Here is a 17,690-nt window from a genome sequence, read left to right as displayed (position 1 = left end):
GTTCCATGTTCAGGGCTTCAGCACACAACGATTCCAGGTGTATGATGCAATGATGAGCTGTCAGTTCAGCCGTAACGTTTTCCTCCTGCATCTTCTCCCGTATCTTGGCCACCAGTCCACTCCTGTGTCCACACATGGCAGCTGCTCCGTCTGTTGTCCAACCCACCAGTTTTTCCCGAGGCAGCTCCATCTCATTTCCACATCTTGACACCTCTTCATACAAATCCTGTCCTGTGGTTGTGCCGTGCACAGGACGTAACGCCAGAAACTCCTCTGTCACGTTGAGGCTGGAGTCCCCTCTAATGTCGCTGCTCTCATCCACAGCCAGGGAAGATGCCATGAAATCTTTCCCCTTTTTCTCCAGCTGCTCTTTTAGATTGAGGGACAACAATGGTGTTTCTGCTCAGGCTCCCGTTTCAAAAGAGTTGCCTTTTGTCTGGGCAAACTTGCTCACAAACTTTAAGCATGCAGTGTTTGATGAAGTCCCCCTCTGGAAATGGCCGGGCTGATTGAGCGATCTCTTCTGCCAGAATCAAACTGGCCTTGACAGCAGCCTCGCTTTGAGATTTGGCTTTTCTGAACAGAGCCTGTCCAGATTTGAGGCCTGGTTTTAATTCCTCAACCTTCTGTAGCTTTTGTTCCATGTCCATATTCTTGTCTTTGTCCGCGTGTTTAGCTTCATGATGGCGTCTCAGATGATATTCTTTCATTACCGCCACCCTTTCTCCACTCAGAAGACACCCAGGTTTCCCAGCTGCCTCCGTGAACATGTGCTCCCACTCCCACCTTGTTTGAACCCCCGGTTCTCAGTGTCCACCTTCCCTTTTGCCATTTTATGGGTATCTGAACGTTAACTTTTGCTGTTATGCTAATGACTACTGATAAATAATGAAATGAAGCCACCTCCCGCTCAGACTGTCACCGTTGCATTGTGGGAAATGTAGTATTGGCCTGTGTAAAACATCTGCGGCCTGTGGGCCGGTTCTAATAATAAATCAATATCATCCCGGGGGCCATAGAAAACCCTCGACCTTGACTCTGACATATGAGCTTTAAATGATTTCTTTTGACTCCCATTTATTTGGCTGTTTGGATATCATCTTTGCTAGTGTGTGTGCGCACGCTCTATGGAACTGGCATAAAGGATGTTAAAATTAGTCTAAATTAGTCTCAATTAAATAAAAATGCATCCATTCATCATTCCCAACAGGCGGTGTTTGATTAGAAACTCTTTCTGAACTCTGGTGCTCTGAAACATCTCTGCTTCCATTTTCAGCTGTTTTTATTCTCAATAACATCAAATCATCCATCCATCCAAATCGTGGTCCTGTTGGACCACCAAAGGACAAACACTTTCCATTTAGCACGGACAAAAAAACCCAAATCCTGTTTAGCAATGAAGCTGTGGGGAGAGTTTGAGGAGCGTTTCTGAGGAACACGCTGCCATATTGGGTCCAAGCTGCTGGGGTTTTTGTTGTTTCCAGGTGAATCGGTGGGCAGCAGCGTTACCGCCTGTCTCTGCCCCCCCCCTCTCTCCCCGTGGTCGTGGTCACGCCGGGCATCTTTACTGGTCCCGTTTTAAACAGGTTCTGTTGGGAACAGGTGTTCTCCAGAACTGTATTTCAGGCTGCTGTGCTGAAGGGCTGTTTTCAGTAGCAATAGAGCCAGAGTGTGCCTGCTCCATATGAACCCCCCCAGGCCGTGCTTTCCTCCTGGCTGAGCCATAATCAGCTCGGGATGGACTGGTTCACGCTTGGACCGAGTCAAGATTTGATAGCTTGACTGATTCTTACAGTTTTGGATCAAACCCCCATCTGCTGATTCCAGGCGATCTTTAAAGGATCTCAGAGCTTCAGATTTATGAAGCCTGCTCAGCCCCCGGCAGCGCTGATGAAACCATTTCATTCCTTCAAAAAAGCAGAACATGAAGCTCCAGAAAAGGTTTTTGGATCAAGTTTCCAACAGAACGAGGACAAGTGGGTAAAAGCGCCACTTTAAAGCCTCCAGGCCTCAGAAAACATCCACCTTTAGGATGCCTGACTTTAGAGGATCGTCGGTTCACTCCGAGCACAAGAACAAACATGTTTAACCTCAGTCCAAGAACATCTGACCTGAAATGATCAAAAACCTTCAGCGTAAAAAGATGGTGGAGAGAAAGCTGCTGGGAGGTTCTCAGAAGAGAAGTGGCATTAAAGCCAGCTGGAAGAGTCCAGCCTGCTTCCTGCTCCTCCAAACAGGCGTCTCCACACCAACACTGAGGAACATGGGCTTCTGTTCTTCCTTCTTCTCTTCTGACTATTGTGTGTTTGATGAATGCAGCATCCACTCACTGCCCCCCCCCCCCCATTTACACTGCTCCTGGTTTCACAATGCTCCTCAGACAGATGCAACCAGAGACACTGATGCCGTCAGACAATAAACCTGAGTGTTTTTGTGTCCGGTTATTAACATGTTCCATGCTTTTCCTTCTGCAACAGTTCATCACACCTGCTCAGGGAAACCTCGGTGTAAAGGAGGTGAAGCCGTGCCTCAGTGACTCTACTTTGCTGTTTTAGAAACTAACAGTTATTAGATGAATATACAGTGTGCACGTACGCGCACACGTGTGTATGAACACTTAATACACGCGTGTGCGTGGATGTAGACTTTTTAGTACTTTGGGTTCATAGACTTTTTAGTATTTTGCAGATACGTGTCTGTATATAAACCAGATCCTCCTGTAATAAAGAACTAAAGGCTGACTGTTGTCACGTGACCTGTCTCCGTCTGTGTCCGATGATGGAACCTGCCTGGAACATCTGGTCCACAGAAAAAGCAAAACAGCTCACAGAACTGGTCCAGTTTAGACCCAAAAATGACAAATAATGAAAATGTGTGACGCAGTAGAACAATGGACGAACTTTCTATTGGTCATTGACAGTTTCAGTCATTTTCATCAGAATTCATCAGAAATATTTAAACCAACAAACTACACATCGAACCGCAAAGTTTAGAGCTTAAAGGGAGCGACAGGTGAAGATTTAAAGCTCAACGCAGCTGAAGAAGTTCCAAAAAGGAGAAATATCATGTGGTGCTTTACCGCCACCCGGTGGACACGCGTGGAACTGCAGACAATAGTTAAACGCGCTCCGACACATTCTGACCTCTGCTGCTCCTCCTGGACTCCAGGGCTGCAGAAATATGATGCTTTTACAAGTCTTTCAAATCTGTCAAGCATCATAAATCTTATTTATTTATTTAACTAAGTTAGTCAGTTTTAATTTAAATGCAAAAACATATTTATGGCATTAAAATAGCAAAACAACTTTTCATCTTGAACCCTCCCAGAATGCTTTTATAGTAGTGGAATATTAATCAACAGCCATAAAGTTGTTCATTAACAGAGGAAAAAGGAAAGGTAAAAGTTTTCTGTTCAGACTGAGCAGGAAGACTGAAGACCGACAAGGTGAGTGGAAACGAAGAGCATTATTGAAAAGAATTGACAGTTGTGTTTGGAGATAAAATCAAGATTTGAAAACACTTTTGTTACTATTGAAGAGCTGCATAGAGCTGAAGAATTCTTGGCTTAAGAAAATTCAACTAGACTTCATATTTAGTTTTAGCACAAAACATCGTTATACATTATAAATGAATCGGTCTTATTTAACGTTCTTATAGTCTGGCTTTAGTTATAGTTGAATAGTCTTTCTAAGTGAAGTTTAGTTTATTTTTCTGCTCTTTGCTACTGATCCTAAAAGAACTTTAAACCCTCCCAGAATGCTTTTATGGTAGTAATATATACGCCATGAAGCTGTTGATTAGGTTGTAAAAGTTAAAGTGAAAGTATTCTGTTCAGACGAAGGAGGAAGAGCGACAAGGTGAGTGTAAGGTGAGTATTGTGCTGTTAACGTTGTTAGAGAGTCTTAACAGGTATTAACAACATTTTAAAACTTTTTTGTGACAGGTGAAAAGCTCTTAGAGTTATTAGAGTTGTTCAACAGTCCAGGTTACAGCTGGATATTTTGGTATTACCTGTCAAACAACATCTAATCGTGGGCAAGTTAGCATCTCTCAGCCGGACCAATTTAAGACAATAAACTAAATAACTAAATCCACACAGGATCACAGGACACCAACAGGATTTTGGGTGAATGTTGCACGTTTTCTCACAGTGGTTTATTGTTCGATGTTGTGGAACCACTGTGAAAGAAATGCAGGAGTGGGTGTCATTTCTTTCATCTATTTTAAATAGAGCAGTGATCTTTGAGGACTTGGATCATAGAAATAATTGAAGAGGGGAACAAAGGAGGGAAGTTAAAAAGTCCTGACTAGTATGTTTATGTAGCACCAGATAATTTAGTGGCTGAGCTGAAGACAGTCCTTTCACCATGTTGGCCTGTGGAAAACCAGTGTTGTGGGCCCCATGGACCAGCGTCCCCGTCGTTGCCGGACCACCGTTGGCCACCAGTTGGGTTTTGGGATCAAAGTGGGGGCGTTTCCTGTATCCGGTTCTCCTCACGGATCCATGACTACAACATGTTGCTGCAAGTGCAGAGACGTTTGCTCTGGAAAGAACTTTAGAGCACATTCAGTGCTGCAGGATGAGGGGCTGGAAAAGGTGCCAGTTCTTTTCTCACTGCAGGGAACAGTTAAAAAAAGCAGCTTAAACTCTGAAAACATGAAAATTATACAGAGACATCATTGATTTATCGATTCAGTTGTTATCCAGAATGGATTAGAAATGTTCCTGTTTGATAAAAATGCAGTGAATTGGGATTATTGAACTCCAACCTCTACAGATTATTTACCTTCATCACAGTCTCATCACTATTTCTGATGTTTCCTCAGGATGGACGAGGACAGAGCAGAGTCCACAGTGCCCAGCTGGGTGTCCCTGAAGAGTGACCACTCCAAAGGGCACTCTATAAACTTCGGTATTGGACCTCAAGGCTCACCTTTAAAGTAAGGTTTTCTGAACCACATAACTGCCTTAGAACATTTCACAACCATACAAAACATCATTTTGTAGGTATTAGCCTCCACTATCGTGAAAAATGAAATTAATGAAACATGTCAGGCGTTCGCTCCCATTAACTCCCATGTTAATTTTAGTGTGGTAAATCTTTTAAAACTGAAAATTTCTTCTGTTTTTAACTGGTCATTTCTCCTACATGGGTTAACATCATCTCACTAAAATTCCTAGGCATATTTTAAAGTTTCCCAACAATATCCACCATTGCAGAGTGCTCCAGCTCTCCATTTAGATACGGATGGGTAAGACATGGCAGGTCTGTGCAGCTTGTTCTGCCACACTGTTCCACACATGTCATGAAAATTCATTAAAAAGTCTATTTATAAGGCTCCTGGTTCTAATAAACCCATAGACAACAATATCAGTCATTTCTAAATGGTTGAAATAAGCTTTTGAATACGCGTGACCTCTGTGCTATTTAATGATCAGTTTCAGAGACCAGACGACTGTATTTGGAGCATAAATGGAGAACTTTTGTTCTATTCTAAGAGTTTATGTTCCTGATTTGGCACTTTTATTTTTAACATAAATTCCCAATGAAGAAAAGCCACTAAACACTTAGATCAAATATACTTTTCTCCGACTAAACGAGCTTGTTAGAACCTAAATAACTTTATATTTTTTGCTCAGTGTTCATTCAATCTTCAACTGTCAGAGCAAACTGAAAGTAGAAGTGAACGCAGCCTTTCTTAGGCGTTGCTAACGCCCAGTAGACATGTATAACCACTATTCCCATTTTTGACAGCTATCAGAAACGGTCTGCTTCCATTGGAGATTCCTCCTGTCCCGAGGGTGAAAAGAAACGGAGAACTGAACTGCAGACCGCCGACCTGAACAACAGCGTCTCACGTAAGCTCGTACATTTGTATTAATAAGATACTTTTGGGTCGGAATAAAGGAACAACTTGTGTATTTACAATGTGCAAGAGAAGATCCAGAGAGCTCTTGTTTGGTTCCACTGGAACCCCTGGACCCTCTTCAGACCTTCCTAAATGCTTAGACAGTATTTAGCAACATTTAGTCATTTAGTTCTGGAAAGTGTTAAAGAGTTGAAGGCAGGTGACCTTTACAGGACAATGGGTCTGCTGAGTATGATGTGTTTGGAGAAGGTTTGATGTGTTTTTCTAAATATCATCCAGCTTTTACCAGCTGTTTAGTCCAAGCAAACTCTTGGAAGACATGGAAATGGTTGTTATAGACTAAATTACATTGAAACCCAATGAAATAAAAGAATAGGTGTACATAAGAAGACATAACATTTCAAAGTGACAGTAAGATGGGTCATTACCCGACTGTTGCTTCTATCATTCAAACATGACAGAATATTTTCCAGTTGAGGACATCTGTGTTACTGCTGTAGATGACAATTGTAAAAGGATTTAAAAGATTGTTTGTTTTAGAGGGTGGTGAACTGCAGGAGATGATAGAAGGTCATAAGATGAGTCTGAAGAGAAGATGTGAACATGTGACTGAAGGAACTAATGAAGCAGGAAGTGGAACCCTGCTGAACAAGATCTACACTGAGCTCTACATCACTGAGGGACAAAGTGAGGAGGTGGACACACAACATGAGGTGAGACAGCTTGAGAGAACCTCCAAGAAGAACATCCAGGACACTCCAATCAAGTGCCAGGACATCTTCAAAGTCTTATCTGAGCAACAGAGACACATCAGAGTGGTTCTGACCAACGGTGTCGCCGGCGTTGGAAAAACCTTCTCAGTGCAGAAGTTCAGTCTGGACTGGGCAGAAGGTTTGGAGAACCAAGACATCAGTCTGGTGCTTCCGCTCTCATGGAGGGAGCTGAACTTGATCAGAGATGAGCAGCACAGTCTTCTCTCACTGCTTCATGTTTTCCATCCAACATTACAGAAGATCAGAGCAGAAGATCTGACTGTCTGGAAACTTCTGTTCATCTTTGACGGCCTGGATGAAAGCAGATTTTCACTGGGTTTCAACAAGCATCAGCTCATCTCTGATGTCACACAAGTATCATCCGTTGGCGTGCTCCTGGTGAACCTCATCCAGGGGAACCTGCTTCCCTCAGCTCTCATCTGGATCACCTCCAGACCTGCAGCAGCCTATCAGATTCCTCCCTGGTGTGTTGACAGGATCACAGAAGTACGAGGCTTCACTGACTCCCAGAAGGAGGAGTACTTCAGGAGGAGGTTCAGTGATGAAGATCTGTCCAAGAGAATCATCTCACACATCAAGGCCTCCAGGAGCCTCCACATCATGTGTCTGATCCCAGTTTTCTGCTGGATCACTGCTATAGTTCTGGAGGACATGATGACCAGAGACCAGAGAGGAGAGCTGCCCCAAACCCTGACTGACCTCTACTCACACTTCCTGATGGTTCAGATAAAAAGGAAGAAGCAGAAGTATGGAGGAAAGCAGAGACCAGAGGAACTGACTGAGGCTGATAAAGAACTCCTTCTGAAGTTGGGTCGGCTGGCGTTTGAACATCTGGAGAAAGGAAACATCATGTTCTACTCAAAAGACCTGAAGCGATGTGGACTGGACGTCTCCGAGGTGTCGGTGTACTCAGGAGTTTGTACAGAGATCTTCAAAAGAGAGAGTATGATCTTCCAGAAATCAGTCTACTGCTTTGTTCATCTGAGCATTCAGGAGTTTCTGGCTGCCGTCTACATGTTCCACCGTTACACCAGGAAAGACAGCAGTTATAAATCAGTTCCTAGAATATTCTGAACCAATCCACTTTTCCGGGTTTGGTGGGTTGGATAATAACGATCCAGCCATATCTCTTGATGACTTCCTCATGAGAGCACTAATGAAATCTCTCAAAAGTAAAAATGGCCACCTGGACTTGTTTGTTCGCTTCCTTCATGGTCTCTCTCTGGTGTCCAATCAGAGGATCTTGGGTGGACCGTTGGATCAGAGGAACAGCCACCCAAAAACCATCCAGAAGGTCCTCAACAACCTGAAGGAGGTGAACAGTTATAAAATCTCCCCAGACAGAAGCATCAACATCTTCCACTGTCTGATGGAGATGAAGGATCAGTCAGTCCATCAGGAGATCCAAGAGTTCCTGAAGTCAGGGGAGATATCAAAGAGGAGACTGTCAGAGATCCACTGTTCAGCTCTGGCCTACCTGCTGCAGATGTCAGAGGAGGTTCTGGATGAGCTGAACCTGCTGCAGTACAACACCTCAGTGGAGGGACGACGTCGCCTGATTCCAGCTGTGAGGAACTGCAGGAAGTTCGTGTAAGTAAAGATTTTTGGGGCCGGACATCGGCGTTTAAATCAAGCGAGTGGATCATGTCAGGTAGCAATACCCCCTCCAGTGGTCATTCCTTCAATTCTTTATTTCCATTGCAGCGTCCATAAATTTAAAAAAACAACAATTCATCCAGAAATGTTCAACACTGGCTGGATATAAGTTCAAAGGTCAATCCAGACAAACCAACATAAGGCAGGAATAATAGGAGCCACAAGTTAACTGACTATCATGAAATGACTGTCATGTCATTAAATAACTTTTGTTTGTTTGTATACATCGTATTCTAATGACAGAAAAACACATTTTAACTAATGACACGTGACTATTTTGCTTCATTTGTTCAACGTAAACACAGCCGGCCTCGTTGGTTTAAATGGGTGTTTTAGGTCTTTGTGGCGGTTCCGTTTGGAGCCTTTATGTGACCCACAAAGTTGTTTGAGCCTTTCCACACCCGTTAGGTGGCAACTTCATCACTAGCAACAAAAGGTGCAGTGAAAATGATTTGAAGGGAAACAGGCAGATATAACAGAAGCTGAGGGCAATCGATGCAACCAGAGACTCTGATGTCATCGATCGGATCGCTGAATTAAGACTTGACGCACCATCGTACAAATTGGATGAAATGCAAAATATCCAAAGAGCCGATAGACAGATAAAAAGATGCATGTTTCTTTAAACCATTTGCTATAATCATTTTAAATTTTGAGTAATTATGAGCTGTTCTAAAATAAGACAAATGTTGAGAATAATTCAGTTGCATTTCAGATCTGATGGTCGTTCAAACTGTTGCTCTACGGTGTTGAATTGAGCTTTTCCAGGAAATGAGCTACATTTGTGTTGAGGTAGATTCTCAGATAAGTTGATGAGAAATCCCAAAGTTTGACTCACTATTTTTGTTTCATACACAACAGACTGTATGGTGATGTTCTTTCAACGAGTCATTGGGAAGTTGTGGCCTCAGCAATGACGTCAAACCCTTCTCATCTACGGGAGCTGAGCTTAAGCGGGAACAAAAACCTGACAGATGCCGACGTAAAGTTACTGTCTTCTGCAATGATGCATCCAAACTGCAGACTGGAGACGCTCAGGTCAGGAGGCCTCTGTTGGTCTTTTCTAAATTTCTTTACATTTTCTGCTTTTCTCTTCATTTTCAGATTTAGAAATGTGTTTTTATTTGCCCCATTTATTCCTTTTCCAGATTGAGTGACTGCAGTTTATCAGAGACCAGCTGTGGCTCTCTGGCCTTGGCGCTGAGGTCCAATCCCTCCCATCTGAGGGTTCTGGACCTGAGAAAGAACCAGCTGAAGGATCCAGGAATGAAGCAGCTCTGTGGTTTTCTCCAGGATCCTCTCTGTGAGCTGGAGACTCTCAGGTCAGTCAGAGATGATCCAGTACTTTCCCAGGTGTAACTAGTTAGACAATAACTGTTTACATGTTTGATCTTTGTTATAAATGTAGTGTTACAGTTCTCAGAAAAAAGACCACACAGGACAGATTTGCAGTATTAAATTGGTTGTGGAAATCTGTCCCATGTGAGGATGGTCATCAATGACTAGAAAGGAAGTATCAGTTGTAGATTTGTCTTGTTTTATTTTAGGCTGGCCACAAAACCGCCCAAACATTCAGACCAATCAAAAATGGTTCTTCCTGTCTTTTAAAGATCAGAAGGAAAACTAGAAACCCCCAAAAAGAAAGCTGCTGCAGTGTGCCATGCCCCTTCTCTCCTGAGAAAAGCCATCCCAAAAAAGAGAAAAGCCCAAGTGTGAAGTGAGCCCCCTGTTAAACCTTGGTACCGAAAGCCTGCAGTCATTCTCATCTTAGGTGGCTTCATTCCAGCCAGAAGCCCAAACCTGCCTCCCTCTTAAAGGGGCAGCAGGTCAGTCCAACCACAGAAACCTTCATGAAGATCTGAAGCTTTCAGCATCCACAATTGTTGCACCTCACTTCCATTGGAGTCCAAATCAGAAGTCAACAAGTTGATTCTACACCGATTCTACACAATGCAACCATTTTAAAAAGGTTTCCATCCATAAGTTTTCACAAATATTTATATAAATCTGTTTGTTCATCGCCTCCTTCTGTTGTAATGGTCATTAAAGAAAATGACCTTATTTGAGTTTTTCTCCTCACAAATATGACTTTCTAAGAACGATGCAATAAATGCAGCTTGCAATCTAAGACAATATGGAAGTATGTGTATATAATAGTAGTGGAAGTAGCTCATAAAATAATACATTTGCTCTTCTCATCGAATCTTTCTATGTTATTAAAGAGAAACCTGCTCTTAGTCAACAACATCTAAGACATCAACCAAAAATCCTAATTTTCTATAATATAATCTAAAACAGTAGAGAAGACTCTTTCTGCAGAGACACTGGTGGCAGGAATGCAGAAGTATCACCTGCTCAACTTGGAAGGTGGAGCAGAAACCACCAGCTGAGAAGGTCCTCAGCGAGAGGAAGTGGTGGAGAACCATGAAACTTGCTAAGCTCCACCTCAGCTCCAGAGACGGGCTGAGCTGGAGCTGTGGCACCAGGTATCGCCCAGAAGAGCCTCCAACAAACAAGCTCTTCTCTTGGGAGGAGAGGGCTTTGAATCTCAGCTCAGTGTGCTTGTCTCTAGTAGGTGGCAGCTGCACCTTTTCCTGAGGTCCTTGTTGATGCCCTGAGGGGAATTGATGCTCCTGCAATGTTTTCTGGCAGCATTGAGCTTGCAGTGGGGCAATCAAACACACTGTGGGGTGGCTCTCTTTCCTTCTCTCATCTGGAGAACAAGTGACACCAGCTGCCAATCATTGTTGGAGAAATGTGCAGTCAGGGGAACCATGCGTCCAGACTATAGCCACCCTTCCAGCATCCAGCAGTGTCTAAAACCTTTGATTTGGTTTCACCAGAGAGTGTAGGGATTGCAGGGTCGCTGCAGCATCGCCCACAAGCTATCAGGAGTGGGTCGCTTTGTCCCAACTCCTGACAAGAGTTGAGTGCTATTGAGAAATGTGGTCTCACAAACTTGGAAGGTATTTTGACCTACACACACTTTACATACGCTGTAGATCTTGTCCAACCGCCCTGAAAGAACCCAAAATACGAACATACGGCAGATAAGCCGGTGCAGGACCAGAGGTTTGTTGCTTGTAAGCTGTGTTTTGCTCTGGTACATGTTGATTTTTATTTGTCTTCTCTCAAAATAATTGTTATTTTAGCCTAAGTCGCTGCAGGTTATCAGAGACCAGCTGTGATTCTGTGGCCTCAGCTCTGAAGTCCAACCTCTCCCATCTGAGGGTTCTGGACCTGAGCGTCAACACGTTGCAGGATTCAGGAGTGAAGCGGCTCTGTTCTGGACTGGAGAGTCCAAACTGTAAACTGGAGTGGCTCAGGTCAGTCTTCATTTTTCTACCTATATACCAGCTGCTAAGATGGTGAAGTGAGGCTGTTCTCAACACTGCTGTGATGCACCACATTAAAAAAATTCCTTGTAATATCGTGAATTCAGGTCTGACCCAACTAAGAACTAACGTAGGTTTAGTACTGATGCAGATAACATGCAGACCTGCACCGTATAACCTCATCCTGCATTTTTCAGATTGATTAACTGCAGTTTATCAGAGATCAGCTGTGGCTCTCTGGCCTCGGCGCTGAGGTCCAATCCCTCCCATCTCAGAGAACTGGACCTGAGTGGGAACCAGCTGCGGGATCCAGGAGTGAAGCTGCTCTGTGGTTTTCTCCACTTTCCAAACTGCCGACTGGAAACTCTGAGGTAAACACCATTCTCAAAAATGTCCATTATTCCATCCGAGGGTCCTCACACTTTCTGAGTGTGTGTGTTGTGCCCAGTTCCTTCAGGAGGGAGGGCCACACGGGGACCACTTATTCATGATAAACTGATTTAAGGACAATGAAAAAGCCGACAGATGGTAACCAAAATTAGACAAAACTAGGTGAGGGTGCCTGGTAGACACCAGCCAATGAGGAGGGAGATGGTGAGGGAGACAGGAAGTCATCTAAGACAGGTTGTGCCTTTAAAGATGAGCCACAGGTGAGATGGATCTCCATGATGAGATGGGAGGGAAAGAGGTGGGAGAACCTGGGAAGAGTGAGGGCCAGAACAATATATATTCTCCTTTGGAACAGTGCAAACCTGAGAGGTTGGAATTGTGGTAATTACATATTACTATCATTTTTTAACCTGTAACTAAATTAAATATTTACATATCATGTATTTGATTAACCTTTCAGATTAATACTGGTTTCACTTATAACCTTATAAAAGTTTCCCTTCTTTATTTAGATTAAGGTGCTGCAGGTTATCAGAGATCAGCTGTGGCTCTCTGGCCTCGGCGCTGAGGTCCAATCCCTCCCATCTCAGAGAACTGGACCTGGGTCAGAACCAGCTGAAGGATTCAGAGCTGAAGCTGCTGTCTGATCTCATAGAGAATCCACACTATGGGCTGGAGACATTGAGACGGTAGCTGGTTGGAGCCAGTCACCTCCCGCTCATCTGCTGCATCACTCACTGACCACTGGTGAAGAGCATCTGTGGAAACATCTGCCGTCTACTCCCTCCATAGATGAAAAATTCAGTTTTTAAAAAGCGCTGGTGGACTTTCAGGAGATCAGTCGATGGTCGACAAAGCAGAAGCAGCTTCGCCTTGAAGTTAAATTAGTTCCTGGTATCACACAATGCATCTTTATAAAGTTCTAAATGGCTCCTCGGCCACTCGAAGCATGGAAACATTCTCTTAATTGTCTCTTCAAATGTCTGTATTATACGTTACTATTTTACATCATGCCTTCAGAATGTTTAGGGTTTAGTATTTACTGTCTCTGTGACATGGAGCATTGGAATATTTCAGCTGCAGCCAGCAAAAACCCATCAGAATGACGGCTATCAGTGGGAACCGCAGGTCATTTGACTTTAGTCAGTCTGTTCAATGTTATAGGATTTATTGCAATCTCATAAAAACTATGAATAAATGTGGGAAATAGGAAATAAAAAGAAGCAAAATGACCAAATAAATCTCCCATGAATACTGTAAATTTAAAGATGTCAAGAATGGAATATCAGCTTAAATTTAATCAAACATAAAGTGAAAAGGCCTCCTTTAAGTTTACTGCAAAAATAAACACAAGATCAAGAGTGACACGCCCCAAAAACGTCTCATTCTCTCTTCTGTCTCCACTCATTCTCTTATATTCTCTTAAGATAATGGGGACGGGGTCATGTGATAACAAAACAACCTAATTGGGGACTATATTTTTGTTGCAAGAACTTTGGCTCTTCAGAAGTTTCTATGTTGGCTTCCACAGATTGTGCATCCACTAGAAACTCAGTGTTTTTGAGGAACTACCAGGAGCGGCTGGAGTGGAGGCCAATGATGCTATAGCTACATATAGCTACATATAGATCACCGTTATCCTCAACCCAAAAGACCACCAGTTGGCGCAGCAATACTAAAGATAGGAGGTTGTGGTCGTTGCGCAGACGCGGAGTGATATCACGCACAAACGTGCCCTATGTTCTATATACCGTATGTTCGCGACCAAAGGGCGCACCATATTAAAAGGTGCAGCCTCAGTTACGGGTGCTATTTCTGTCTTTAACACATACATCAGGCGCTCCGGATTATAGGGCGCGGGCATGGTAAAACATACCGCTACGATAGCTTAAAACAGGCATGCTAGCGTGTATTTAGCAATTTTGCAAAAGCCGGCAACCGACAACAATGTTTCCAAAATTAAAATTTTCGTATTTTTCGTATTTTGTTATTAAACCCCGGAGGGCTGAAGCAGGACCGCTGTTAAAAATGTATCAGTCCGCGCTTCCAGTTCTGGTGCAACGTCCAGTTCTAAATGTATGAATCCGCGTATTGACGTTTCAACGTCCCATCAGTAAACGGAGAGATTTGGATATAGCCCCCCTGAGGTGGTGTTTTTAGAGCAGTTCTTAACAACTTTCTCTTTGCCTGATAAGAGGTCCAAACATTATTTCAATTCCCTATAAAATACTCTAAAATTTGCCATTCAAGATTTGTTGTTATGAAGATAAAGAAATGCAACATTTCCCCCAGAGAAACGATGGCGATGGAAAAAGCCCTGGCTGTGTGTGTGCATCACAGCAGGCGTGGGTTCTCCTCTCTGGAGTCATGCGGGGCTCCTTTGAAGGGCAGATGAGGAGGTTGGTTACAGATTCCCCTCAGAAAGATGATTACGGTGCCAAAGGTCATCACCGGGGTGACCAGGAAGAGGCAGAGTCGGTCTACTGTACGAGCAATGCCGCTCCAGTTATCCTTCTCCTGTCAGGACCAGACATTTACGCCACTTTTGATCTTTTTAAATCAGACTTTGGGTTGAGGACTCTGTTTGAACCCTCTGAGCTCATTGTAGTCGTTCTTGTTGCGCATGTGTTTAATGATGTAGTGGCTCCATCCACAGCCGGCTTGATCTCTGCGTACAGCTGATGGCTCCTCCCTCTTCTTGTGGTTTCACAGCTCCACACAGACACCAAAGCTCAGAACTCAAATGAAGCTACTGATGCTTCTATATCTCATGTGTTTAAATGTTTCTGGAAACGTACTGGCAGCGTGTGTGACTCGGGTCACCAGTCCGTGTCTCCCAGACTGTTTCTCAAACATCAGCTCACTGCGGGACTTCACACTGTCGTACTCCTCAGCCGAGGCAATGGAGCCCACTGAGCTGGATCGCCGCGGTAACGCTCCATCCCAGTACGGCTCTGCCTCAGCAGGGCGGGTAGTCGGCCGCTCACAGCGGGAGCCCCGTCTGTAGTCGGCCGCTCCTAGCGGGAGCCCCGTCTGTAGTCGGCCGCTCCTAGCGGGAGCCCCGTCTGTAGTCCCGCTCACAGCGGGAGCCCCGTCTGTAGTCGGCCGCCACAGCGGGAGCCCCGTCTGTAGTCGGCCGCTCACAGCGGGAGCCCCGTCTGTAGTCGGCCGCTCCTAGCGGGAGCCCCGTCTGTAGTCGGCCGCTCACAGCGGGAGTCCCGTCTGTAGTCGGCCGCTCACAGCGGGAGCCCCGTCTGTAGTGGGCCGCTCACAGCGGGAGCCCCGTCTGTAGTGGGCCGCTCACAGCGGGAGCCCCGTCTGTAGTCGGCCACTCACAGCGGGAGCCCCGTCTCAAACCAGATTAAAATTGTGCTATTCAGCCACCTATTTTATTTTTAGAGCTGATTCAGAAACATTCTAATAAAGTGAGACTCTACAAGGCAAATATTTCTTTTTTAAGGCTCTTTATATGTGATGCAATTCTTATTGTGCAAAACAGGCATTTAGTGCATCAGATGTTTGGGTTGGTAATCTTGCCCATGAAGAGGATATTATCTGAGCTGTGGTCAGTGATGATAACCATGAAGGGACGATTGAACTTCAGGACTGGAACATAATTATAGGAGTGAAGTGTTATTGTGATGCCTGTAGCAGCTGCGGCAGTGGCTCCAGCCTCATCAACATCCAGGGTAGCTTGATGGACAACCTACAAGAAATACCAGACATAATCAATTGTCAGAAAGAAATCTGTGCTCATTGTTGATGCTGTTCCTGTTTTACATCTTTACCTCTGAGACTGCCAGTTGTTGCCCCTCTGCAATACCACTCAAGTCTGCTCTGTCACCAAACATGTCTACCATCCCCATTTCAGTCAACACAGTCTTCAGTGAGTATGACGTTTTGATGGAGAATTTGGGAATATAAACACTGTATTTCCTGGGGAACAGATATGGGACAGACACAACCATGAGGTGACGGACAGGAGCCAACCGCCACATCAATAACCAAGAGTTAGCCGTTGAGTCTCCATTTTACTTCCTCCTGGACACTTCCTGTCTTCTCAATCGTTCGTTGGTTGCATTGTGCACGGTGTGTTGTATTCACTTAATATTGAACACTTGGTGTGTTGTATTCACTTTACTTAAAATTTGAACACTTGGGACATTCTAGTCACCCGATAACAACAGTGAGAAACAACCCATATTAAACAAATACCGGGCTTCGCCGATTATTAGCGTTAGCATGGCCTCACCGTCGTTTTCACCCGGTGTCTTTGTCTGTTCAGCGTGCGAAGTGTTTAGTTACTCCTCTGCCTCCCTTAGTGAAGGGAATAGGTGCAGAAAGTGGAGTTTATTTACGGCTATGGAGGCGAGACTTAGCGAGCTTGGGACGCGGTTCCGCAGCTTGGAGTTAGCTGGAGTTGCGTCAGGTAGCCAGGAGAAGCTAGCTGCTGCGGAGCCGCCTAGCGTAGCTTCAGCTAGCGGTCCCCCGGCAGCAGCCGGCTAGCCAGGGCGGCTGGGTGACGGTTCGTAGGAAGCGTAGCCCCAAACAAAGGCCCACGGTGCACCACCACCCGCTTCCCGTGGTAAACTGCTTTTCCCCACTCGGCGACACACCCGCTGAGAAACCGACCCTGGTAATTGGCGACTCTGTTTTGCGCTACGTGAAGCCGACTCCAGCGACCATAGTTAAGAGCATTCCGGGGGCCAGAGCGGGCGACATAGAAGCAAATTTACGGCTGCTGGCGAGACGTAAACGTAAATTTGGTAAAGTTATTATTCACGTCGGAGCCAACGACACCCGGCTTCGTCAGTCGGAGGTCACAAAATTAACTTGTAGTCGGTGTGTAACTACGCAAAAACGATGTCGAGCTCCGTAGCATTCTCTGGTCCCCTCCCCAATCTGGCCAGCGAGGAGATGTTTAGCCGCATGTCGTCGCTGTCACGGTGGTGCCCCGATAACCAGGTGGCCTTTAGACAGTTGGAACACTTTTTGGGGAAAACCTGGTCTGATCAGGAGAGACGGTGTCCATCCCACACGGGATGGTGCCTCTCTCATTTCTAGTAATTTGGCTAATTTTATTAGACCCAAAGTGACCTGACAATCCAGGGTCCAGACCAGGATGCAGAGTTGTAGTCTTACACACCTCTCTGCTGCTTCCATAGAACCCTCATCCACCAACAATAACATATTTAACACTATAGAGGTAGTCTCTGTTCCACGGTTAAAAGTTCACCAAGCACAGAGCAGGGGAGCGGTCAATCACCATAATCTTATTAAAATTAATACTGAAGCACAAGTTGGAGAAACTATTATCACAATTAAGTGTGGACTGTTAAATATTAGATCTCTTTTGTGTAAATCCCTGTTAGTGCACGACCTGATAGCGGATCATCACATTGATTTATTTTGTCTTACTGAGACCTGGCTTCAGGAGGAGGAGTATGTTAGCTTAAATGAATCTACTCCTCCTACCCATCTTAATTATCATATTCCTCGTGTTACTGGTCGAGGAGGGGGAGTGGCAGCAATCTATCACTCCAAGTTATTAATTAATCCCAGACCAAAACATAGCTTCAGTTCATTTGAAAGCCTGACTCTTGGCATCACTCATCTGAGCTGGAAGACAAAAAAGCCACTTCTGTTTGTAGTTGTATATCGGCCC

The 17,690-nt window shown here is 44.6% G+C and overlaps 1 protein-coding gene and 1 pseudogene across 2 annotated transcripts; one reads left to right on the top strand and one right to left on the bottom strand.

The window, feature by feature from the left end:
* LOC130523563 (NACHT, LRR and PYD domains-containing protein 12-like) overlaps positions 1-17,690 on the top strand; it is a 401,914-nt pseudogene that overhangs the window by 45,335 nt on the left and 338,889 nt on the right.
* Positions 15,473-16,833, bottom strand: LOC130523608 (serine protease inhibitor A3K-like). 2 transcript variants are annotated; one of them, XR_008949927.1, is made up of 3 exons: positions 16,658-16,833; positions 15,814-15,961; positions 15,473-15,731 (listed from the first exon to the last, which is right to left on the bottom strand). XR_008949927.1 is itself a non-coding variant. In XM_057028977.1 (2 exons), exons 1-2 carry the CDS (start codon positions 15,889-15,891, stop codon positions 15,537-15,539), a joined length of 273 nt encoding a protein of 90 aa, XP_056884957.1. In that variant the 5' UTR covers positions 15,892-15,961; the 3' UTR covers positions 15,473-15,536. The 2 variants fall into 2 exon arrangements, 1 of the variants encoding a protein (XP_056884957.1); XM_057028977.1 differs by lacking the exon at positions 16,658-16,833.

The sequence above is a fragment of the Takifugu flavidus genome, chromosome 4, assembly GCF_003711565.1.
Source record: "Takifugu flavidus isolate HTHZ2018 chromosome 4, ASM371156v2, whole genome shotgun sequence".
Classification (NCBI taxonomy): Eukaryota; Metazoa; Chordata; class Actinopteri; order Tetraodontiformes; family Tetraodontidae; genus Takifugu; species Takifugu flavidus.
The sequence above is the reverse complement of the archived record's forward strand: the minus strand, read 5'-3'. Positions and strand labels throughout refer to the sequence as shown.